This window comes from Doryrhamphus excisus, chromosome 4, assembly GCF_030265055.1.
Source record: "Doryrhamphus excisus isolate RoL2022-K1 chromosome 4, RoL_Dexc_1.0, whole genome shotgun sequence".
NCBI lineage: Eukaryota > Metazoa > Chordata > Actinopteri > Syngnathiformes > Syngnathidae > Doryrhamphus > Doryrhamphus excisus.
In genome coordinates this window covers 14206992-14232236 of record NC_080469.1, presented here as the reverse complement: position 1 = coordinate 14232236, position 25245 = coordinate 14206992, and the positions used below count along the sequence as shown (strand labels likewise).

At 49.0% G+C, this 25245-nt stretch overlaps 1 protein-coding gene across 3 annotated transcripts in view; it reads left to right on the top strand.

Moving 5' to 3' along the window:
* Window positions 1-25245, top strand: part of LOC131127753 (atos homolog protein B) — a 54889-nt gene that overhangs the window by 20497 nt on the left and 9147 nt on the right. For all 3 annotated transcript variants that reach the window (XM_058069964.1, XM_058069965.1, XM_058069966.1), the window contains 3 exons: window positions 178-236; window positions 354-450; window positions 2622-2780. In XM_058069964.1, coding sequence (XP_057925947.1) covers window positions 178-236; window positions 354-450; window positions 2622-2780 — 315 coding nt within the window. The remainder of the gene's footprint in view (window positions 1-177; window positions 237-353; window positions 451-2621; window positions 2781-25245) is intronic.

Sequence of the window (25245 nt, the reverse complement as noted above, 5' to 3'; positions counted from 1 at the left end):
CGGTAAGCGTTTCTTCAATGTTACGCAAGAGTAATAGCAGTAATAAGAGAACACCTGGATTCACAATGATGTTATCAGTTACTCCCAAATGATTTTTTTGCTTTGCTTGGATTATATTAATATTTTTGGGGAAATACTGCCATTTGAAAAACTTGCTCATCCCGTCTTTGTGTTTAGTGTGCCACAGACTGCACGAGGTCAGGGAGGCGACTAAAAGGTGGTGCACGTCTAAAAAGGTGAGTATTGTTCATCACTGATGAAATGTGTGAGAGAAACCGAACAAGTTAGTGTGTTTATGTACATGTAACATACCTGACCGTTCTGCTCTGGCATGTGCTGCTTGTGTTCAACAGGCAGCTACGTAGTGGCAGACATGCTGACAGCAGAACCTTGGCCCGGTCCAGCTGGCCCTCTTCTTCCATCAGCAGGTCACTTTTAGGCAACTTTGAGGTAAAAATTGTGGTGACCCGCCAGTGCTGTTTTCATTTCATTTCATTCAGTTGAATTCTTCCTTGCCCCAAATCATTTTTCTATACTTTATGTGAGAAAATTCCAAGAATTTACATTTTTGCACTGTTGGATCTGAAGGACGTTCTAAGTATAGCTACAAAATGCAAAATGAAGAAATGCGAGTGAAACAAAATGACACAATTAAACAGCCATTAATGTGATATGGGCTGTTTATCAGCTGATTAAAAGTTTAAAGGCTCCCTACCATGATTCTTAAATATGTTTTATATTGTTTGTAATTATGTTTTACATTGTTTTTTTTTTTTTAACGCAAACTGTAAATTCGCAAAAAATACATTTTTAGTTCATGACGAACTAGCCTAATTTCTGGAAGTTATGTTGTCGACTTCAGTATATTATTCAGTATGTTTTTTTTTATATATATATATTTTTCATAAAAATAGTAGACATTCCAGAATGTTGTGTTGCTGCTGGAGTGGTAATGCTTTCATTGCCCAAAGAGGAACCATTTTTTGACAACTTTCTGTCAGGTATTCACAGTGATGATTGGCAGTCATGTTCTCTTAATGGCAAAGGCAAAAAGGCTTTCTCTCTTTGAATGTGGTCGGATTGTTGAGCTGCATAAGCAAGGCCTCTCACAGTGTGCCATTGCTGCTGAGATTGGACACAGTAAAACAGTCATTGTAAACTGGGTTATGGAACAAAAAGTCAAGTGGTAGACCCAAAAACAATGTAATCTGCCCTGAGCAGTAGAATCTGGTTGGATGTTCCTTAAGACACAAGAGAATCCTTGGCCTAAATGAAAGTTGTTACTTACGAGTGCAGTCCAATAACTTTCACACAGCATCTATGTGGCAAGGGTTTTAAGAAGAAAAAAAATAACATAAAATTGCCCATTTGGAATTTGCATGAGAGCACCAAACATGGGACATTTTGGGACAAAAATGTAACCTTGATGGCCCTGATGGCTTCCAATGTTACTGACATGATGAGGGGATCGCACCTGAGATGTTTTCCACACATGATTTGATAATGTCATGATAATGACTGGGTTTTTCAAAAGGACAGCGCCACAGTTCACAATGCTCGTCTGACAAAGGCAGAGGAATAACGTCACTCTTTTGGACCATCCTGCATGTTCCCCTGATCTAAATCAAACCGAGAACATTTGAGGATGCATGGCAAGGGAAGTTTACAAAAACAGATATCAGTTTCAGACAATGGATGCCCTACGTGAGGCCATCTTCACCATCTGGAGCAACCTCCTGGAAACACTAACAAGAATGGCGGAGCTACTTTAATGGACATTTTAGGTCTAATTTTTTTATGAATTCAAACAGTTTATGTCAGTTTAAAGGTTGTTTGCATTAAGTTTTAAAGTGCTACTTTAAACTAGCATAATTAGAGCAAACAGTGCAAAATTCTTGCAATTTTTCAACTGGTCTCAAAATTTTGGTCCTGAGTGTATGTATGTATGGTGCATTTTGTGTAAAATTGGACCGATTGAAAAAACAGATGGATGATATATAAATAATACTCATATAAGATAACATTATACAGTATTGTTATCATTATTATATCACCTGAGTGCATTTACAGGTCTTTTGCATTTTAAAGTGCTACTTTAAACTAGCATAATTAGAGCCAACAGTGCAAAATTCTTGCAATTTTTCAACTGGTCTCAAAATTTTGATCCGGAGTGTATGTATGTATGGTACATTTTGTGTAAAATTGGACAGATGGAAAAAAACGATGGATGATATATAAATAATACTCATATAACATAACATTATACAGTATTGTTATCACTATTATATCACCTGAGTGCATTTACAGGTCAATGTGTCATGTAAATATCATGTAGCTGCCTAGCTGACCTTTGATTTTAGCTACCTCAGCCATCTTTGTGTCAAAAGATGCTTGCCATGATGGAAAACAAAAAGTTCCTGCTGATAATGATCTCGCCTTGCGAATGATGACATGCTGCATACAGCAGTAAGCTTGCTAGCTCCGTGGTCTGGAAGTGTTGTTGCAGTAATATATAATCATCTTACATAAAAGAACACAAAAAATAGTTCACAGTAATGTTACTATTTATTTGTGCTGACTCTGAAGATGGTTTTGTTCATTTCCCTTCACATGTGTCCCAGGAGTCTATGCTAAAAGGACGCTTCTCGCCATCGGGCCGCATTGAGGGCTTCACAGCGGAGATTGGGGCCAGTGGCTCCTACTGTCCGCAGCACGTCACCTTACCCGTGCAGGTTACATACTACGACATCTCCGAGCACAGCGCGCCATCGCCCTTCTTGGTTAGTAGAAAAACATTTCAACACGACTTCTTTAAAAATAGATACATTTTTAGGTGTGAAAAAGTATGACAAAAACTTACTGTACGTTTCCAAGACTGTTAACACTGTTCTGTTTTCTAAAAGACAAAAGTATGAATAACTTTTATAACAACCTGTTTTCCTAAGGTGCTTGCTAGGGTAGCTAAGATGTTTGTGTGAGATCACACAGTGAGCAACGCAACCTGGAAAACATTTGAGAAGATAGACTAGTTGAATGGTCAGCCTTCTGCTTTTGTCCTCCTCGAACTCTTTGTATGAGCTACATTACCGTAGCTATAATGCAAAATCTACGCTTACATAATAGCATACATATTCAGAATCAGGGGACCCAAGTTCAATTCCACCCTGGCCATCTCTGTGTGGCGTTTGCATGTTCTCCCCGTGCATGCGTGGGTTTTCTCCAGTAAAGTGGGAAACTGGGAGTACTCCAGTTTCCTCCCACATTCCAAAAATATGCTATGCTAGGTTAATTGGCGACTCCAAATTGTCCATAGGTATGAATGTGAGTGTGAATGGTTGTTTGTCTACATGTGCCATGTGATTGGCTGGCGACCAGTCCAGGGTGTACCCCGCCTCTCACCCGAAGACAGCTGGGATAGGCTCTTGTGAGGATAAGCAGTAGAAAATGAATGAATATTCAGAATCATGAAAACAAACAATTCCATCATTTATTTACATGATGCTAGGGCTGTAACTGTTATTAGGGCTCGAGCACTGACCAGTGCGAAAGCCCTATTGTAATCGTAATGTTTATTATTATTATTAGGGCTCGAGCACTGACCAGTGCGAAAGCCCTATTGTAATCGTAATGTTTATTATTAGGGCTCGAGCACTGACCAGTGCGAAAGCCCTATTGTAATCGTAATGTTTATTATTAGGGCTCGAGCACTGACCAGTGCGAAAGCCCTATTGTAATCGTAATGTTTATTATTATTAGGGCTCGAGCACTGACCAGTGCGAAAGCCCTATTGTAATCGTAATGTTTATTATTAGGGCTCGAGCACTGACCAGTGCGAAAGCCCTATTGTAATCGTAATTAGGGCTCGAGCACTGACCAGTGCGAAAGCCCTATTGTAATCGTAATGTTTATTATTATTATTATTATTATTATTATTATTCTGCCAACCGTCGGCCTTTTTGAGGGCCTCAACATGCCCGAAAACTCACCAAATTTGCTGAGCGCATCAGGTCTGGCGAAAAATTTTATATTTTATGGGTTTCAAATATAATGTTCCAAAATTGGCTCTCTAGCGCCACCTTGAATTTTAAAAAAAATTAGCCCCCGCCACCAGTTTCACCGATCGTCACGAAACTTGGTGGAGACGTCTATCGTGACAGGACGGACCAAAAAGTCTCAAGAACCCATATTGTAAAACGAACAGGAAGTCGGCCATTTTGGATGGCGCCGGCCTTTTTCGGGCCAGAAGTTGGGGTCGTATCGCGACGAACTCCTCCTAGGGGGTTTGACCGAATGAGTCCGTTGTTGCATCAACGGACACTAGACGGCTGGCCGACGTTAAATTGCGAAGGATTTTGGGATATTCCATACGATGTGGGCGTGGCACGCCCCCAAATTTTGCCCTTTTTCATCTGCCCGGGCCTTGCACGCTGAGCGTAACTGTAGACGTGAATAACTTGCCTCCACATGGTCAGATCTTCATCATACTTGGTACATGTGATCATGGCCCCGCCCCGAAGGTCCCCGTAGGACACTTCCTGATTTCGTCGCAGCGCCACCTATTGGCGACAGGCTAAAGGCGTGTCATCTACATGAGGCCTTTTCTGGCAGGAGATTCATCAGATGAACACCGAGGTCACAAGGTCACTGCCTGACAGCCTGGTGAAGCCTGTTGATGGACCATGATGCAGGAAAAGCGCACGTGGTGGGCGTGGCCTGGCGGCGAATGCTCAGGCCTCGCCGTTTACAAAGAAAGGGTCATCATTCGCCCGCAGAAGGTCGCATGTGCTTGAAAACTCATAAGGGGGGGCAGATTCCAGGCCCGAGGGCCCTGGTGGGGCCCCCATTTGAAACCAAGCCAAATTGACTCACTAGCGCCACCTACAAGTTTTAAAATAATTATCCCTCGCCTCCCGTTGCACGTATGGGCATGATTTTCGGAGGAGACATCACTCGTGACAGGACGCACAAAAAAGTCTCAAGAACCCATGTTCAAAAACCAACAGGAAGTCGGCCATTTTAGGTGGCGGCGGCCATTTGGGGGAGGATGTAGGGGTCGTATCTCGACGAACTCCTCCTAGGGGGTTTGACCGAATGAGTCCGTTGTAGCATCAACGGACACTAGACGGATGGCCTACGTTAAATTGCGAAGGATTTTGGGCTGCTACTTAGGATGTGGGCGTGGCACGCCACCAAACTTTTACTTTAACCTTAACTTTTACCTTATCTGGCCCTGCCTGGTGTCTGGCCTTGCCTTGAAGCAATGTACATCAAAGTCAATACACAGTTTGACTGACAGACTGATGATGTCAGTCGATGGACTGTGATGTGTGTAAAGCACATGTGGTGGGCGTGGCCACGGCGAATGGTCAGCCTTCGCCATTGACCATTGAAGGCTCATATTTTGCCCGCAGAAGGTCACAGGCTGCTGAAATCTTACACGTAAGGTCAGAATCCAGGCCTGAGCGCCCTGGTGGTGCTCCCATGTGACACCAATCTAAATTGACACACTAGCGCCACCTAGAAGTTTCAATTCATTATCCCTCGCCACCCGTTGCACGTATCACTATGATTTTTGGTGGAGAAGTCTATCATGACAGGACGCACCTAACGCTCCAGAACCCATGTTCAAAACACAGCGCCACCAACTGGTGGAAATGTATATCTGCCGTAACTTCCTCCCACATGGTCGGATCTGCCCGAATTTTTTTCTGGTGGTTCGGGGTACCCTCTGGTCTATGACAGTGTGTGTACATACGCTATAGCGCCACCAACTGGTGGAAATGTATATCAGCCGTAACTTCCTTCCGCACGGTCGGATCCGCACCTAATTTTTTCTGGTGGTTCGGGGTACCCTCCGGTCCGTTACCATGTGGGCGCATAGACTGTATAGCGCCACCAACAGGCGGAAACGTATATCCGCCACAAGTACCTACCGCACGGTCCGATCGTTGCGAATTTTTTTATGGCGGTTCGGGACGTCGGACGGGACGTGACCGCGCACCCGCCTCGCCGCCGGCGTCGCCCCCTCCTGGCGGAAATTTGTAAATGCCGTAACTCCCTTACCGCTTATCCGATCACCGCGGTTTTTCGTACGGCGCGTCCGCACGCCCGTCCGGTCGCGCGCGCGCCCACGACCCGCGCGCACCCCCGACCCGCGTGTACCCCCGACCGCGTTGGGGTGCTCGAGCCCGCTCATCACTGCTCGCAGTTTTAATTATTATTATTATTATTATTATTATTCTGCCGATTCGACGGCCATTTTGAGGGCCTGAACATGCCCGAAAACTCACCAAATTTTGCAAGCGCGTCAGGTCTGCCGAAAATTGCGATCTGGTGGGGGTCCCGAAAACAATGTTCCAAAATTGACTCTCTAGCGCCACCTTTTATTTTTGAAAAAATTGGCCCCCGCCACTAGTTTCACCGATCGTCACGAAACTTGGTGGAGACGTCTATCGTGACAGGACGGACCAAAAAGTCTCAAGAACCCATATTGTAAAACGAACAGGAAGTCGGCCATTTTGGATGGCGGCGGCCTTTTTCGGGCAAGAAGTTGGGGTCGTATCTCGACGAACTCCTCCTAGGGGGTTTGACCGAATGAGTCCGTTGTTGCATCAACGGACACTAGACGGATGGCCGACGTTAAATTGCGAAGGATTTGGGGATATTCCATACGATGTGGGCGTGGCACGCCCCCAAATTTTGCCCTTTTTCATCTGTCCGGGCCTTGCACGCTGAGCGTAACTGTAGACGTGAATAACTTGGCTCCACGTGGTCAGATCTTCATCATACTTGGTACATGTGATCATGGCCCCGCCCCGAAGGTCCCCGTAGGTCACTTCCTGATTTCGTCGCAGCGCCACCTATTGGCGACAGGCTAAAGGCGTGTCATCTACATGAGGCCTTTTCTGGCAGGAGATTCATCAGATGAACACCGAGGTCACAAGGTCACTGCCTGACAGCCTGGTGAAGCCTGTTGATGGACCATGATGCAGGAAAAGCGCACGTGGTGGGCGTGGCCTGGCGGCGAATGCTCAGGCCTCGCCGTTTACAAAGAAAGGGTCATCATTCGCCCGCAGAAGGTCGCATGTGCTTGAAAACTCATAAGGGGGGGCAGATTCCAGGCCTGAGGGCCCTGGTGGGGCCTCCATTTGAAACCAAGCCAAATTGACTCACTAGCGCCACCTACAAGTTTTAAAATAATTATCCCTCGCCTCCCGTTGCACGTATGGGCATGATTTTCGGAGGAGACATCACTCGTGACAGGACGCACAAAAAAGTCTCAAGAACCCATGTTCAAAAACCAACAGGAAGTCGGCCATTTTAGGTGGCGGCGGCCATTTGGGGGAGGATGTAGGGGTCGTATCTCGACGAACTCCTCCTAGGGGGTTTGACCGAATGAGTCCGTTGTAGCATCAACGGACACTAGACGGATGGCCCACGTTAAATTGCGAAGGATTTTGGGCTGCTACTTAGGATGTGGGCGTGGCACGCCACCAAACCTTTGCTTTAACCTTAACTTTTACCTTATCTGGCCCTGCCTGGTGTCTGGCCTTGCCTTGAAGCAATGTACATCAAAGTCAATACACAGTTTGACTGACAGACTGATGATGTCAGTCGATGGACTATGATGTGTGTAAAGCACATGTGGTGGGCGTGGCCACGGCGAATGGTCAGCCTTCGCCATTGACCATCGAAGGCTCATATTTTGCCCGCAGAAGGTCACAGGCTGCTGAAATCCTACACGTAAGGTCAGAATCCAGGCCTGAGCGCCCTGGTGGTGCTCCCATGTGACACCAATCTAAATTGACACACTAGCGCCACCTAGAAGTTTCAATTCATTATCCCTCGCCACCCGTGGCACGTATCACTATGATTTTCGGTGGAGACGTCTATCATGACAGGACGCACCTAACGCTCCAGAACCCATGTTCAAAACACAGCGCCACCAACTGGTGGAAATGTATATCTGCCGTAACTTCCTTATACATGGTCGGATCGTCTCCAATTTTTTTTGGGTGGGTTCGGTCACCCTCCAGTCTGTGACTGTGTGTGTATATAGACTCTATAGCGCCACCAACTGGTGGAAATGTATATCTGCCGTAACTTCCTGATTCATGGTCAGATTGTCTTGAAATTTTTTTTGGTGTGTCGGTTCAATCTCTGGTCTGTCATACTGTGTGTACATAGACTGTATAGCGCCACCAACTGGTGGAAATGTATATCACCTGTAACTTCCTTCCACATGGTCGGATCGTCTCCAAATTTTTTTGGGTGGGTTCGGTCACCCTCCAGTCTGTGACTGTGTGTGTATATAGATTCTATAGCGCCACCAACTGGTGGAAATGTATATCTGCTGTAACTTCCTGATTCATGGTCAGATTGTCTTGAAATTTTTTTTGGTGTGTTGGGTCAATCTCTGGTCTGTTATACTGTGTGTACATAGACTCTATAGCGCCACAACTGGTGGAAATGTATATCAGCTGTAACTTCCTTCTACATGGTCGGATCTGCCCCAAATTTTTTCTGGTGGTTTGGGGTACCCTCTGGTCTATGACTGTGTGTGTACATACACTATAGCGCCACCAACTGGTGGAAATGTATATAGCCGTAACTTCCTTCCACATGGTCGGATCGTCTCTAAATTTTTTTTTGGTCGGTCGGGTCACCCTCCACTCTTTGAATCTGCGTGTCCATAGACTCTATAGCGCCACCAACTGGTGAAAATGTATATCTGCCGTAACTTCCTCCCACATGGTCGGATCTGCCCGAATTTTTTTCTGGCGGTTTGGGGTACCCTCTGGTCTATGACAGTGTGTGTACATACGCTATAGCGCCACCAACTGGTGGAAATGTATATCAGCCGTAACTTCCTTCCGCACGGTCGGATCCGCACCCAATTTTTTCTGGCGGTTCGGGGTACCCTCCGGTCCGTTACCGTGTGGGCGCATAGACTGTATAGCGTCACCCACAGGCGGAAACGTATATCCGCCGCAAGTACCTACCGCACGGTCCGATGGTCGCAAATTTTTTTATGGCGGTTCGGGGCGCCGGACGGGACGTGACCGCGCACCCGCCTCGCCGCCGGCGTCGCCCCCTCCTGGCGGAAAATTGCAAGTGCCGTAACTCCCTTACCGCTTATCCCATCGCCGCGGTTTTTCTTCCGGCGCGTCCGCGCGCCCGTCCGAACACGCGCGCGCCCCCGACCCGCGCGTACCCCCGACCGCGTCGGGGTGCTCGAGCCCGCTCATCACTGCTTGCAGTTTTAATGTTTATTATTATTATTATTATTATTATTATTATTCTGACGAAATGACGGCCTTTTTGAGGGCCTGAACATGCCCGAAAACTCACCAAATTTGGCGAGCGCATCAGGTCTGGCGAAAAATTTGATATTTTATGGGTTTCAAATATAATGTCCCAAAATTGGCTCTCTAGCGCCACCTTGAATTTTAAAAAAAATTAGCCCCCGCCACCACTTTCACCGATCGTCACGAAACTTGGTGGAGACGTCTATCGTGACAGGACGGACCAAAAAGTCTCAAGAACCCATATTGGAAAACGAACAGGAAGTCGGCCATTTTGGATGGCGCCGGCCTTTTTCGGGCCAGAAGTTGGGGTCGTATCTCGACGAACTCCTCCTAGGGGGTTTGACCGAATGAGTCCGTTGTTGCATCAACGGACACTAGACGGATGGCCGACGTTAAATTGCGAAGGATTTTGGGATATTCCATACGATGTGGGCGTGGCACGCCCCCAAATTTTGCCCTTTTTCATTTGTCCGGGCCTTGCACGCTGAGCGTAACTGTAGACGTGAATAACTTGGCTCCACGTGGTCAGATCTTCATCATACTTGGTACATGTGATCATGTTCCCGCCCCGAAGGTCCCCGTAGGTCACTTCCTGATTTCGTCGCAGCGCCACCTATTGGCGACAGGCTAAAGGCGTGTCATCTACATGAGGCCTTTTCTGGCAGGAGATTCATCAGATGAACACCGAGGTCACAAGGTCACTGCCTGACAGCCTGGTGAAGCCTGTTGATGGAGCATGATGCAGGAAAAGCGCACGTGGTGGGCGTGGCCTGGCGGCGAATGCTCAGGCCTCGCCGTTTACAAAGAAAGGGTCATCATTCGCCCGCAGAAGGTCGCATGTGCTTGAAAACTCATAAGGGGGGGCAGATTCCAGGCCTGAGGGCCCTGGTGGGGCCCCCATTTGAAACCAAGCCAAATTGACTCACTAGCGCCACCTACAAGTTTTAAAACAATTATCCCTCGCCTCCCGTTGCACGTATGGGCATGATTTTCGGAGGAGACATCACTCGTGACAGGACGCACAAAAAAGTCTCAAGAACCCATGTTCAAAAACCAACAGGAAGTCGGCCATTTTAGGTGGCGGCGGCCATTTGGGGGAGGATGTAGGGGTCGTATCTCGACGAACTCCTCCTAGGGGGTTTGACCGAATGAGTCCGTTGTAGCATCAACGAACACTAGACGGATGGCCCACGTTAAATTGCGAAGGATTTTGGGCTGCTACTTAGGATGTGGGCGTGGCACGCCACCAAACTTTTACTTTAACCTTAACTTTTACCTTATCTGGCCCAGCCTGGTGTCTGGCCTTGCCTTGAAGCAATGTACATCAAAGTCAATACACAGTTTGACTGACAGACTGATGATGTCAGTTGATGGACTGTGATGTGTGTAAAGCACATGTGGTGGGCGTGGCCACGGCGAATGGTCAGCCTTCGCCATTGACCATCGAAGGCTCATATTTCGCCCGCAGAAGGTCACAGGCTGCTGAAATCTTACACGTAAGGTCAGAATCCAGGCCTGAGCGCCCTGGTGGTGCTCCCATGTGACACCAATCTAAATTGACACACTAGCGCCACCTAGAAGTTTCAATTCATTATCCCTCGCCACCCGTTGCACGTATCACTATGATTTTCGGTGGAGAAGTCTATCATGACAGGACGCACCTAACGCTCCAGAACCCATGTTCAAAACACAGCGCCACCAACTGGTGGAAATGTATATCTGCTGTAACTTCCTCACGCATGGTCGGATCGTCTCCTAATTTTTTTGGGTGGGTTCGGTCACCCTCCAGTCTGTGACTGTGTGTGTATATGGACTCTATAGCGCCACCAACTGGTGGAAATGTATATAGCTGTAACTTCCTTCCACATGGTCCGATCGTCTCTAAATTTTTTTTGGTCGGTCGGGTCACCCTCCACACTTTGAATCTGCGTGTCCATAGACTCTATAGCGCCACCAACTGGTGGAAATGTATATCAGCTGTAACTTCCTTCCACATGGTCGGATCGGTCCCAAATTTTTTTTGCTGGGTTAGGTCACCCTCCACTCTGTGACTGGGTGTGTACATAGACTCTATAGCGCCACCAACTGGTGAAAATGTATATCTTCCGTGACTTCCTTCCACATAGTCGGATCGGTCCCAAATTTTTTCTGGTGGTTTGGGGTACCCTCTGGTCTATGACTGTGTGTGTACATAGACTCTATAGCGCCACCAACTGGTGGAAATGTATATAGCCGTAACTTCCTTCCACATGGTCGGATAGTCTCTAAATTTTTTTTTGGTCGGTCGGGTCACCCTCCACTCTTTGAATCTGCGTGTCCATAGACTCTATAGCGCCACCAACTGGTGGAAATGTATATCTGCCGTAACTTCCTCCCACATGGTCGGATCTGCCCGAATTTTTTTCTGGTGGTTCGGGGTACCCTTTGGTCTATGACAGTGTGTGTACATACGCTATAGCGCCACCAACTGGTGGAAATGTATATCAGCCGTAACTTCCTTCCGCACGGTCGGATCGGCACCAAATTTTTTCTGGTGGTTCGGGGTATCCTCCGGTCCGTTACCGTGTGGGCGCATAGACTGTATAGCGCCACCCACAGGCGGAAACGTATATCCGCAGCAAGTACCTACCGCACGGTCCGATCGTCGTGAATTTTTTTATGGCGGTTCGGGGCGCCGGACGGGACGTGACCGCGCACATGCCTCCCCGCCGGCGTCGCCCCCTCCGGGCGGAAAATTGCAAGTGCCGTAACTCCCTTACCGCTTATCCCATCGTTGCGGTTTTTCGTACGGTGCGTCCGCGCGCCCGTCCGAACACGCGCGCGCCCCCAACCCGCGTGTACCCCCGACCCGCGCGTAGCCCCGACCGCGTCGGGGTGCTCGAGCCCGCTCATCACTGCTTGCAGTTTTAATTATTATTATTATTATTCTGCCAACCGTCGGCCTTTTTGGGGGCCTCAACATGCCCGAAAACTCACCAAATTTGCTGAGCGCATCAGGTCTGGCGAAAAATTTTATATTTTATGGGTTTCAAATATAATGTTCCAAAATTGGCTCTCTAGCGCCACCTTGAATTTGAAAAAAAATTAGCCCCCGCCACCAGTTTCACCGATCGTCACGAAACTTGGTGGAGACGTCTATCGTGACAGGACGGACCAAAAAGTCTCAAGAACCCATATTGGAAAACGAACAGGAAGTCGGCCATTTTGGATGGCGCCGGCCTTTTTCGGGCCAGAAGTTGGGGTCGTATCTCGACGAACTCCTCCTAGGGGGTTTGACCGAACGAGTCCGTTGTAGCATCAACGGACACTAGACGGCTGGCCGACGTTAAATTGCGAAGGATTTTGGGATATTCCATACGATGTGGGCGTGGCACGCCCCCAAATTTTGCCCTTTTTCATCTGCCCAGGCCTTGCACGCTGAGCGTAACTGTAGACGTGAATAACTTGGCTCCACGTGGTCAGATCTTCATCATACTTGGTACATGTGATCATGGCCCCGCCCCAAACGTCCCCGTAGGTCACTTCCTGATTTCGTCGCAGCGCCACCTATTGGCGACAGGCTAAAGGCGTGTCATCTACATGAGGCCTTTTCTGGCAGGAGATTCATCAGATGAACACCGAGGTCACAAGGTCACTGCCTGACAGCCTGGTGAAGCCTGTTGATGGAGCATGATGCAGGAAAAGCGCACGTGGTGGGCGTGGCTTGGCGGCGAATGCTCAGGCCTCGCCGTTTACAAAGAAAGGGTCATCATTCGCCCGCAGAAGGTCGCATGTGCTTGAAAACTCATAAGGGGGGGCAGATTCCAGGCCTGAGGGCCCTGGTGGGGCCCCCATTTGAAACCAAGCCAAATTGACTCACTAGCGCCACCTACAAGTTTTAAAATAATTATCCCTCGCCTCCCGTTGCACGTATGGGCATGATTTTCGGAGGAGACATCACTCGTGACAGGACGCACAAAAAAGTCTCAAGAACCCATGTTCAAAAACCAACAGGAAGTCCGCCATTTTAGGTGGCGGCGGCCATTTGGGGGAGGATGTAGGGGTCGTATCTCGACGAACTCCTCCTAGGGGGTTTGACCGAATGAGTCCGTTGTAGCATCAACGGACACTAGACGGATGGCCCACGTTAAATTGCGAAGGATTTTGGGCTGCTCCGTAGGATGTGGGCGTGGCACGCCACCAAACTTTTACTTTAACCTTAACTTTTACCTTATCTGGCCCTGCCTGGTGTCTGGCCTTGCCTTGAAGCAATGTACATCAAAGTCAATAAACAGTTTGACTGACAGACTGATGATGTCAGTTGATGGACTGTGATGTGTGTAAAGCACATGTGGTGGGCGTGGCCACGGCGAATGGTCAGCCTTCGCCATTGACCATCGAAGGCTCATATTTCGCCCGCAGAAGGTCACAGGCTGCTGAAATCTTACACGTAAGGTCAGAATCCAGGCCTGAGCGCCCTGGTGGTGCTCCCATGTGACACCAATCTAAATTGACACACTAGCGCCACCTAGAAGTTTCAAATCATTATCCCTCGCCACCCGTTGCACGTATCACTATGATTTTCGGTGGAGAAGTCTATCATGACAGGACGCACCTAACGCTCCAGAACCCATGTTCAAAACACAGCGCCACCAACTGGTGGAAATGTATATCTGCTGTAACTTCCTCACGCATGGTCGGATCGTCTCCTAATTTTTTGGGTGGGTTCGGTCACCCTCCAGTCTGTGACTGTGTGTGTATATGGACTCTATAGCGCCACCAACTGGTGGAAATGTATATCTGCCATAACTTCCTGATTCATGGTCAGATTGTCTTGAAATTTTTTTTGGTGTGTTGGGTCAATCTCTGGTCTGTTATACTGTGTGTACATAGACTGTATAGCACCACCTATTGGTGGCAATGTATATCAGCTGTAACTTCCTTCCACATGGTCGGATCTGCCCCAAATTTTTTCTGGTGGTTTGGGGTACCCTCCAGTCTATGACTGGGTGTGTACATAGACTCTATAGCGCCACCAACTGGTGAAAATGTATATCTGCCGTCACTTCCTCCCACTTGGTCCGATCTGCCCAAATTTTTTTCTGGTGGTTTGGGGTACCCTCTGGTCTATGACTGTGTGTGTACATACACTATAGCGCCACCAACTGGTGGAAATGTATATCAGCTGTAACTTCCTTCCACATGGTCGCATCGGCCCCAAATTTTTTCTGGTGGTTTGGGGTACCCTCTGGTCTATGACTGTGTGTGTACATAGACTGTATAGCACCACCAACTGGTGGAAATGTATATCTGCCGTAACTTTCTCCCACATGGTCGGATCTGCCCGAATTTTTTTCTGGTGGTTCGGGGTACCCTCTGGTCTATGACAGTGTGTGTACATACGCTATAGTGCCTCCAACTGGTGGATATGTATATCAGCTGTAACTTCCTTCCACATGGTCGGATCGGTCCCAAATTTTTTCTGGTGGTTCGGGGTACCCTCTGGTCTATGACTGTGTGTATACATAGACTCTATAGCGCCACCAACTGGTGGAAATGTATATAGCCGTAACTTCCTTCCACATGGTCGGATCGTCTCTAAAATTTTTTTGGTCGGTCGGGTCACCCTCCACTCTTTGGATCTGCGTGTCCATAGACTCTATAGCGCCACCAACTGGTGGAAATGTATATCAGCCGTAACTTCCTTCTGCACGGTCGGATCGGCACCTAATTTTTTCTGGTGGTTCGGGGTACCCTCCGGTCCGTTACCGTGTGGGCGCATAGACTGTATAGCGCCACCCACAGGCGGAAAAGTATATCCGCCGCAAGTACCTACCGCACGGTCCGATCGTCGCAAATTTTTTTATGGCGATTCGGGGCGCCGGACGGGACGTGACCGCGCACCAGCCTCGCCGCCGGCGTCGCCCCCTCCGGGTGGAAAATTGCAAGTGCCGTAACTCCCTTACCGCTTATCCCATCGTTGCGGTTTTTCGTACGGTGCGTCCGCGCGCCCGTCCGAACACGCGTGCGCCCTCGACCCGCGTGTACCCCCGACCCGCGCGTACCCCCGACCGCGTCGGGGTGCTCGAGCCCGCTCATCACTGCTTGCAGTTTTAATTATTATTATTATTCTGCCAACCGTCGGCCTTTTTGAGGGCCTCAACATGCCCGAAAACTCACCAAATTTGGCGAGCGCATCAGGTCTGGCGAAAAATTTTATATTTTATGGGTTTCAAATATCATGTTCCAAAATTGGCTCTCTAGCGCCACCTTGAATTTTAAAAAAAATTAGCCCCCGCCACCACTTTCACCGATCGTCACGAAACTTGGTGGAGACGTCTATTGTGACAGGACGGACCAAAAAGTCTCAAGAACCCATTTTGGAAAATGCACACGAAGTCGGCCATTTTGGATGGCGGCGGCCTTTTTCGGGCCAGAAGTTGGGGTCGTATCTCGACGAACTCCTCCTAGGGGGTTTGACCGAATGAGTCCGTTGTTGCATCAACGGACACTAGACGGATGGCCGACGTTAAATTGCGAAGGATTTTGGGATATTCCATACGATGTGGGCGTGGCACGCCCCCAAATTTTGCCCTTTTTCATCTGTCCGGGCCTTGCACGCTGAGCGTAACTGTAGACGTGAATAACTTGGCTCCACGTGGTCAGATCTTCATCATACTTGGTACATGTGATCATGGCCCCGCCCCGAAGGTCCCCGTAGGTCACTTCCTGATTTCGTCGCAGCGCCACCTATTGGCGACAGGCTAAAGGCGTGTCATCTACATGAGGCCTTTTCTGGCAGGAGATTCATCAGATGAACACCGAGGTCACAAGGTCACTGCCTGACAGCCTGGTGAAGCCTGTTGATGGACCATGATGCAGGAAAAGCGCACGTGGTGGGCGTGGCCTGGCGGCGAATGCTCAGGCCTCGCCGTTTACAAAGAAAGGGTCATCATTCGCCCGCAGAAGGTCGCATGTGCTTGAAAACTCATAAGGGGGGGCAGATTCCAGGCCTGAGGGCCCTGGTGGGGCCCCCATTTGAAACCAAGCCAAATTGACTCACTAGCGCCACCTACAAGTTTTAAAATAATTATCCCTCGCCTCCCGTTGCACGTATGGGCATGATTTTCGGAGGAGACATCACCCGTGACAGGACGCACAAAAAAGTCTCAAGAACCCATGTTCAAAAACCAACAGGAAGTCGTCCATTTTAGGTGGCGGTGGCCATTTGGGGGAGGATGTAGGGGTCGTATCTCGACGAACTCCTCCTAGGGGGTTTGACCGAATGAGTCCGTTGTAGCATCAACGGACACTAGACGGATGGCCCACGTTAAATTGCGAAGGATTTTGGGCTGCTACTTAGGATGTGGGCGTGGCACGCCACCAAACTTTTACTTTAACCTTAACTTTTACCTTATCTGGCCCTGCCTGGTGTCTGGCCTTGCCTTGAAGCAATGTACATCAAAGTCAATACACAGTTTGACTGACAGACTGATGATGTCAGTTGATGGACTGTGATGTGTGTAAAGCACATGTGGTGGGCGTGGCCACGGCGAATGGTCAGCCTTCGCCATTGACCATCGAAGGCTCATATTTTGCCCGCAGAAGGTCACAGGCTGCTGAAATCTTACACGTAAGGTCAGAATCCAGGCCTGAGCGCCCTGGTGGTGCTCCCATGTGACACCAATCTAAATTGACACACTAGCGCCACCTAGAAGTTTCAATTCATTATCCCTCGCCACCCGTGGCACGTATCACTATGATTTTCGGTGGAGACGTCTATCATGACAGGACGCACCTAACGCTCCAGAACCCATGTTCAAAACACAGCGCCACCAACTGGTGGAAATGTATATCTGCCTTAACTTCCTTCCACATGGTCGGATCGTCTCCAGATTTTTTTGGGTGGGTTCGGTCACCCTCCAGTCTGTGACTGTGTGTGTATATAGACTCAATAGCGCCACAACTGGTGGAAATGTATATCAGCTGTAACTTCCTTCCACATGGTCGGATCTGCCCCAAATTTTTTCTGGTGGTTTGGGGTACCCTCCGGTCTATGACTGTGTGTGTACATAGACTCTATAGCGCCACCAACTGGTGAAAATGTATATCTGCCGTTACTTCCTCCCACTTGGTCCGATCTGCCCAAATTTTTTTCTGGTGGTTTGGGGTACCCTCTGGTCCATGACTGTGTGTGTACATACACTATAGCGCCACCAACTGGTGGAAATGTATAACAGCTGTAACTTCCTTCCACATGGTCGGATCAGTCCCAAATTTTTTCTGGTGGTTCGGGGTACCCTCTGGTCTATGACTTTGTGTATACATAGACTCTATAGCGCCACCAACTGGTGGAAATGTATATAGCTGTAACTTCCTTCCACATGGTCTGATCGTCTCTAAATTTTTTTTGGTCAGTCGGGTCACCCTTCACTCTTTGAATCTGCGTGTCCATAGACTCTATAGCGCCACCAACTGGTGGAAATGTATATCTGCCGTAACTTCCTCCCACATGGTTGGATCTGCCCGAATTTTTTTCCGGTGGTTCGGGGTACCCTCTGGTCTATGGCAGTGTGTGTACATACGCTATAGCGCCACCAACTGGTAGAAATGTATATCAGCTGTAACTTCCACATGGTCGTATCGGCCCCAAATTTTTTCTGGTGGTTTGGGGTACCCTCTGGTCTATGACTGTGTGTGTACATAGACTCTATAGCGCCACCAACTGGTGGAAATGTATATCTGCCGTAACTTCCTCCCACATGGTCGGATCTGCCCGAATTTTTTCCCGGTGGTTCGGGGTACCCTCTGGTCTATGACAGTGTGTGTACATACGCTATAGCGCCACCAACTGGTGGAAATGTATATCAGCCGTAACTTCCTTCCGCACGGTCGGATCGGCACCTAATTTTTTCTGGTGGTTCGGGGTACCCTCCGGTCCGTTACCGTGTGGGCGCATAGACAGTATAGCGCCACCCACAGGCGGAAACGTATATCCGCCGCAAGTACCTACCGCACGGTCCGATTGTCGCAAATTTTCTTATGGCGGTTCGGGGCGTCGGACGGGACGTGACCGCGCACCCGCCTCGCCGCCGGCGTCGCCCCCTCCTGGCGGAAAATTGCAAGTGCCGTAACTCCCTTACCGCTTATCCCATCGCCACAGTTTTTCGAACGGCGCGTCCGCGCGCCCGTCCGGACACGCGCGCGCCCCCGACCCACGCGTACCCCCGACCCGCGCGTACCCCCGACCGCGTCGGGGTGCTCGAGCCCGCTCATCACTGCTTGCAGTTTTAATTATTATTATTATTATTATTATTCTGCCAACCGTCGGCCTTTTTGGGGGCCTCAACATGCCCGAAAACTCACCAAATTTGCTGAGCGCATCAGGTCTGGCGAAAAATTTTATATTTTATGGGTTTCAAATATAATGTTCCAAAATTGGCTCTCTAGCGCCACCTTGAATTTTAAAAAAAATTAGCCCCCGCCACCAGTTTCACCGATCGTCACGAAACTTGGTGGAGACGTCTATCGTGACAGGACGGACCAAAAAGTCTCAAGAACCCATATTGGAAAACGAACAGGAAGTCGGCCATTTTGGATGGCGCCGGCCTTTTTCGGGCCAGAAGTTGGGGTCGTATCTCGACGAACTCCTCCTAGGGGGTTTGACCGAATGAGTCCGTTGTTGCATCAACGGACACTAGACGGATGGCCGACGTTAAATTGCGAAGGATTTTGGGATATTCCGTACGATCTGGGCGTGGCACGCCCCCAAATTTTGCCCTTTTTCATCTGTCCGGGCCTTGCACGCTGAGCGTAACTGTAGACGTGAATAACTTGGCTCCACGTGGTCAGATCTTCATCATACTTGGTACATGTGATCATGGCCCCGCCCCGAACGTCCCCGTAGGTCACTTCTTGATTTCGTTGCAGCGCCACCTATCGGCGACAGGCTAAAGGCGTGTCATCTACATGAGGCCTTTTCTGGCAGGAGATTCATCAGATGAACACCGAGGTCACAAGGTCACTGCCTGACAGCCTGGTGAAGCCTGTTGATGGACCATGATGCAGGAAAAGCGCACGTGGTGGGCGTGGCCTGGCGGCGAATGCTCAGGCCTCGCCGTTTACAAAGAAAGGGTTATCATTCGCCCGCAGAAGGTCGCATGTGCTTGAAAACTCATAAGGGGGGGCAGATTCCAGGCCCGAGGGCCCTGGTTGGGCCCCCATTTGAAACCAAGCCAAATTGACTCACTAGCGCCACCTACAAATTTTAAAATAATTATCCCTCGCCTCCCGTTGCACGTATGGGCATGATTTTCGGAGGAGACATCACTCGTGACAGGACGCACAAAAAAGTCTCAAGAACCCATGTTCAAAAACCAACAGGAAGTCGGCCATTTTAGGTGGCGGCGGCCATTCGGGGGAGGATGTAGGGGTCGTATCTCGACGAACTCCTCCTAGGGGGTTTGACCGAATGAGTCCGTTGTAGCATCAACGGACACTAGACGGATGGCCCACGTTAAATTGCGAAGGAATTTGGGCTGCTTCTTAGGATGTGGGCGTGGCACGCCACCAAACTTTTACTTTAACCTTAACTTTTACCTTATCTGGCCCTGCCTGGTGTCTGGCCTTGCCTTGAAGCAATGTACATCAAAGTCAATACACAGTTTGACTGACAGACTGATGATGTCAGTCGATGGACTATGATGTGTGTAAAGCACATGTGGTGGGCGTGGCCACGGCGAATGGTCAGCCTTCGCCATTGATCATCGAAGGCTCATATTTTGCCCGCAGAAGGTCACAAACTGCTGAAATCTTACACGTAAGGTCACAATCCAGGCCTGAGCGCCCTGGTGGTGCTCCCATGTGACACCAATCTAAATTGACACACTAGCGCCACCTAGAAGTTTCAATTCATTATCCCTTGCCACCCGTGGCACGTATCACTATGATTTTCGGTGGAGACGTCTATCATGACAGGACGCACCTATTGCTCCAGAACCCATGTTCAAAACACAGCGCCACCAACTGGTGGAAATGTATATCTGCCGTAACTTCCTGATTCATGGTCAGATTGTCTTGAAATTTTTTTTGGTGTGTTGGGTCAATCTCTGGTCTGTTATACTGTGTGTACATAGACTGTATAGCGCCACCAACTGGTGGAAATGTACATCAGCTGTAACTTCCTTCCACATGGTCGGATCGGCCCCAAATTTTTTCTGGTGGTTTGGGGTACCCTCTGGTCTATGACTGTGTGTGTACATAGACTGTGTAGCGCCACCAACTGGCGAAAATGTATATCTGCTGTAACTTCCTTATGCATGGTCGGATCGGTCCCAAATTTTTTTTGCTGGGTTGGGTCACCCTCCACTCTGTGACTGTGTGTGTCCATAGACTCTATAGCGCCACCAACTGGTGGAAATGTATATCTGCCGTAACTTCCTTCCACATGGTCGGATCGGTCCCAAATTTTTTCTGGTGGTTTGGGGTACCCTCTGGTCTATGACTGTGTGTGTACATAGACTCTATAGCGCCACCAACTGGTGGAAATGTATATCTGCCGTAACATCCTTCCATATGGTCGGATCGGCACCAAATTTTTTCTGGCGGTTGGGGTACCCTTTGGTCTATGACTGTGTGTGTACATAGACTGTATAGCGCCACCAACTGGTGGAAATGTATATCTGCCGTAACTTCCTCCCACATGGTCGGATCTGCCCGAATTTTTTTCCGGTAGATCGGGGTACCCTCTGGTCTTTGACAGTGTGTGTACATACGCTATAGCGCCACCAACTGGTGGAAATGTATATCAGCCGTAACTTCCTTCCGCACGGTCGGATCGGCACCTAATTTTTTCTGGTTGTTCGGGGTACCCTCCGGTCCGTTACCGTGTGGGCGCATAGACTGTATAGCGCCACCCACAGGCGGAAACGTATATCCGCCGCAAGTACCTACCGCATGGTCCGATCGTCGCGAATTTTTTTATGGCGGTTCGGGGCGCCGGACGGGACGTGACCGCGCACCCGCCTCGCCGCCGGCGTCGCCCCCTCCTGGCGGAAAATTGCAAGTGCCGTAACTCCCTTACCGCTTATCCCATCGCCGCGTTTTTTTGTACGGCGCGTCCGCGCGCCCGTCCAGACACGCGCGCGCCCCCGACCCGTGCGTACCCCCGACCGCGTCGGGGTGCTCGAGCCCGCTCATCACTGCTTGCAGTTTTAATTATTATTATTAGGGCTCGAGCACTGACCAGTGCGAAAGCCCTATTGTAATCGTAATGTTTATTAGGGCTCGAGCACTGACCAGTGCGAAAGCCCTATTGTAATCGTAATGTTTATTAGGGCTCGAGCACTGACCAGTGCGAAAGCCCTATTGTAATCGTAATGTTTATTATTATTATTATTATTATTATTATTATTATTCTGACGAAATGACGGCCTTTTTGAGGGCCTGAACATGCCCGAAAACTCACCAAATTTGGCGAGCGCATCAGGTCTGGCGAAAAATTTGATATTTTATGGGTTTCAAATATAATGTCCCAAAATTGGCTCTCTAGCGCCACCTTGAATTTAAAAAAAAATTAGCCCCCGCCACCACTTTCACCGATCGTCACGAAACTTGGTGGAGACGTCTATCGTGACAGGACGGACCAAAAAGTCTCAAGAACCCATATTGGAAAACGAACAGGAAGTCGGCCATTTTGGATGGCGCCGGCCTTTTTCGGGCCAGAAGTTGGGGTCGTATCTCGACGAACTCCTCCTAGGGGGTTTGACTGAATGAGTCCGTTGTTGCATCAACGGACACTAGACGGATGGCCGACGTTAAATTGCGAAGGATTTTGGGATATTCCATACGATGGGGGCGTGGCACGCCCCCAAATTTTGCCCTTTTTCATCTGTCCGGGCCTTGCACGCTGAGCGTAACTGTAGACGTGAATAACTTGGCTTCACGTGGCCAGATCTTCATCATACTTGGTACATGTGATCATGGCCCCGCCCCGAAGGTCCCCGTAGGTCACTTCCTGATTTCGTCGCAGCGCCACCTATTGGCGACAGGTTAAAGGCGTGTCATCTACATGAGGCCTTTTCTGGCAGGAGATTCATCAGATGAACACCGAGGTCACAAGGTCACTGCCTGACAGCCTGGTGAAGCCTGTTGATGGACCATGATGCAGGAAAAGCGCACGTGGTGGGCGTGGCCTGGCGGCGAATGCTCAGGCCTCGCCGTTTACAAAGAAAGGGTCATCATTCGCCCGCAGAAGGTCGCATGTGCTTGAAAACTCATAAGGGGGGTCAGATTCCAGGCCTGAGGGCCCTGGTGGGGCCCCCATTTGAAACCAAGCCAAATTGACTCACTAGCGCCACCTACAAGTTTTAAAATAATTATCCCTCGCCTCCCGTTGCACGTATGGGCATGATTTTCGGAGGAGACATCACTCGTGACAGGACGCACAAAAAAGTCTCAAGAACCCATGTTCTAAAACCAACAGGAAGTCCGCCATTTTAGGTGGCGGCGGCCATTTGGGGGAGGATGTAGGGGTCGTATCTCGACGAACTCCTCCTAGAGGGTTTGACCGAATGAGTCCGTTGTAGCATCAACGGACACTAGACGGATGGCCCACGTTAAATTGCGAAGGATTTTGGGCTGCTACTTAGGATGTGGGCGTGGCACGCCACCAAACTTTTACTTTAACCTTAACTTTTACCTTATCTGGCCCTGCCTGGTGTCTGGCCTTGCCTTGAAGCAATGTACATCAAAGTCAATACACAGTTTGACTGACAGACTGATGATGTCAGTTGATGGACTGTGATGTGTGTAAAGCACATGTGGTGGGCGTGGCCACGGCGAATGGTCAGCCTTCGCCATTGACCATCGAAGGCTCATATTTTGCCCGCAGAAGGTCACAGGCTGCTAAAATCTTACACGTAAGGTCAGAATCCAGGCCTGAGCGCCCTGGTGGTGCTCCCATGTGACACCAATCTAAATTGACACACTAGCGCCACCTAGAAGTTTCAATTCATTATCCCTCGCCACCCGTGGCACGTATCACTATGATTTTCGGTGGAGACGTCTATCATGACAGGACGCACCTAACGCTCCAGAACCCATGTTCAAAACACAGCGCCACCAACTGGTGGAAATGTATATCTGCTGTAACTTCCTCACGCATGGTCGGATCGTCTCCTAATTTTTTTGGGTGGGTTCGGTCACCCTCCAGTCTGTGACTGTGTGTGTATATAGATTCTATAGCGCCACCAACTGGTGGAAATGTATATCTGCTGTAACTTCCTGATTCAGGGTCAGATTGTCTTGAAATTTTTTTGGTGTGTTGGGTCAATCTCTGGTCTGTTATACTGTGTGTACATAGACTGTATAGCGCCACCAACTGGTGGAAATGTTTATCACCTGTAACTTCCTTCCACATGGTCGGATCGTCTCCAAATTTTTTTGGGTGGGTTCGGTCACCCTCCAGTCTGTGACTGTGTGTGTATATAGATTCTACAGCGCCACCAACTGGTGGAAATGTATATCTGCTGTAACTTCCTCACGCATGGTCGGATCGTCTCCTAATTTTTTTGGGTGGGTTCGGTCACCCTCCAGTCTGTGACTGTGTGTGTATATGGACTCTATAGCGCCACCAACTGGTGGAAATGTATATCTGCATTAACTTCCTGATTCATGGTCAGATTGTCTTGAAATTTTTTTTGGTGTGTTGGGTCAATCTCTGGTCTGTTATACTGTGTGTACATAGACTGTATAGCACCACCTATTGGTGGCAATGTATATCAGCTGTAACTTCCTTCCACATGGTCGGATCTGCCCCCAATTTTTTCTGGTGGTTTGGGATACCCTCCAGTCTATGACTGGGTGTGTACATAGACTCTATAGCGCCACCAACTGGTGAAAATGTATATCTGCCGTCACTTCCTCCCACTTGGTCCGATCTGCCCAAATTTTTTTCTGGTGGTTTGGGGTACCCTCTGGTCTATGACTGTGTGTGTACATACACTATAGCGCCACCAACTGGTGGAAATGTATATCAGCTGTAACTTCCTTCCACATGGTCGGATCGGCCCCAAATTTTTTCTGGTGGTTTGGGGTACCCTCTGGTCTATGACTGTGTGTGTACGTAGACTCTATAGCGCCACCAACTGGTGAAAATGTATATCTGCCGTAACTTCCTTCCACATGGTCGGATCGGTCCCAAATTTTTTCTGGTGGTTTGGGGTACCCTCTGGTCTATGACTCTTCGTGTACATAGACTCTATAGCGCCACCAACTGGTGGAAATGTATATAGCTGTAACTTCCTTCCACATGGTCCGATCGTCTCTAAATTTTTTTTGGTCGGTCGGGTCACCCTCCACACTTTGAATCTGCGTGTCCATAGACTGTATAGCGCCACCAACTGGTGGAAATGTATATCTGCCGTAACTTCCTCCCACATGGTCGGATCTGCCCGAATTTTTTTCCAGTGGTTCAGGGTACCCTCTGGTCTATGACAGTGTGTGTACATACGCTATAGCGCCACCAACTGGTAGAAATGTATAACAGCTGTAACTTCCTTCCACATGGTCGGATCGGCCCCAAATTTTTTCTGGTGGTTTGGGGTACCCTCTGGTCTATGACTGTGTGTGTACGTAGACTCTATAGCGCCACCAACTGGTGAAAATGTATATCTGCCGTAACTTCCTTCCACATGGTCGGATCGGTCCCAAATTTTTTCTGGTGGTTTGGGGTACCCTCTGGTCTATGACTCTTTGTTTACATCGACTCTATAGCGCCATCAACTGGTGGAAATGTATATAGCCGTAACTTCCTTACACATGGTCGGATCGTCTCTAAAATTTTTTTGGGTCGGTCGGGTCACCCTCCACTCTTTGAATCTGCGTCTCCATAGACTCTATAGCGCCACCAACTGGTGGAAATGTATATCAGCTGTAACTTCCTTCCACATGGTCGGAT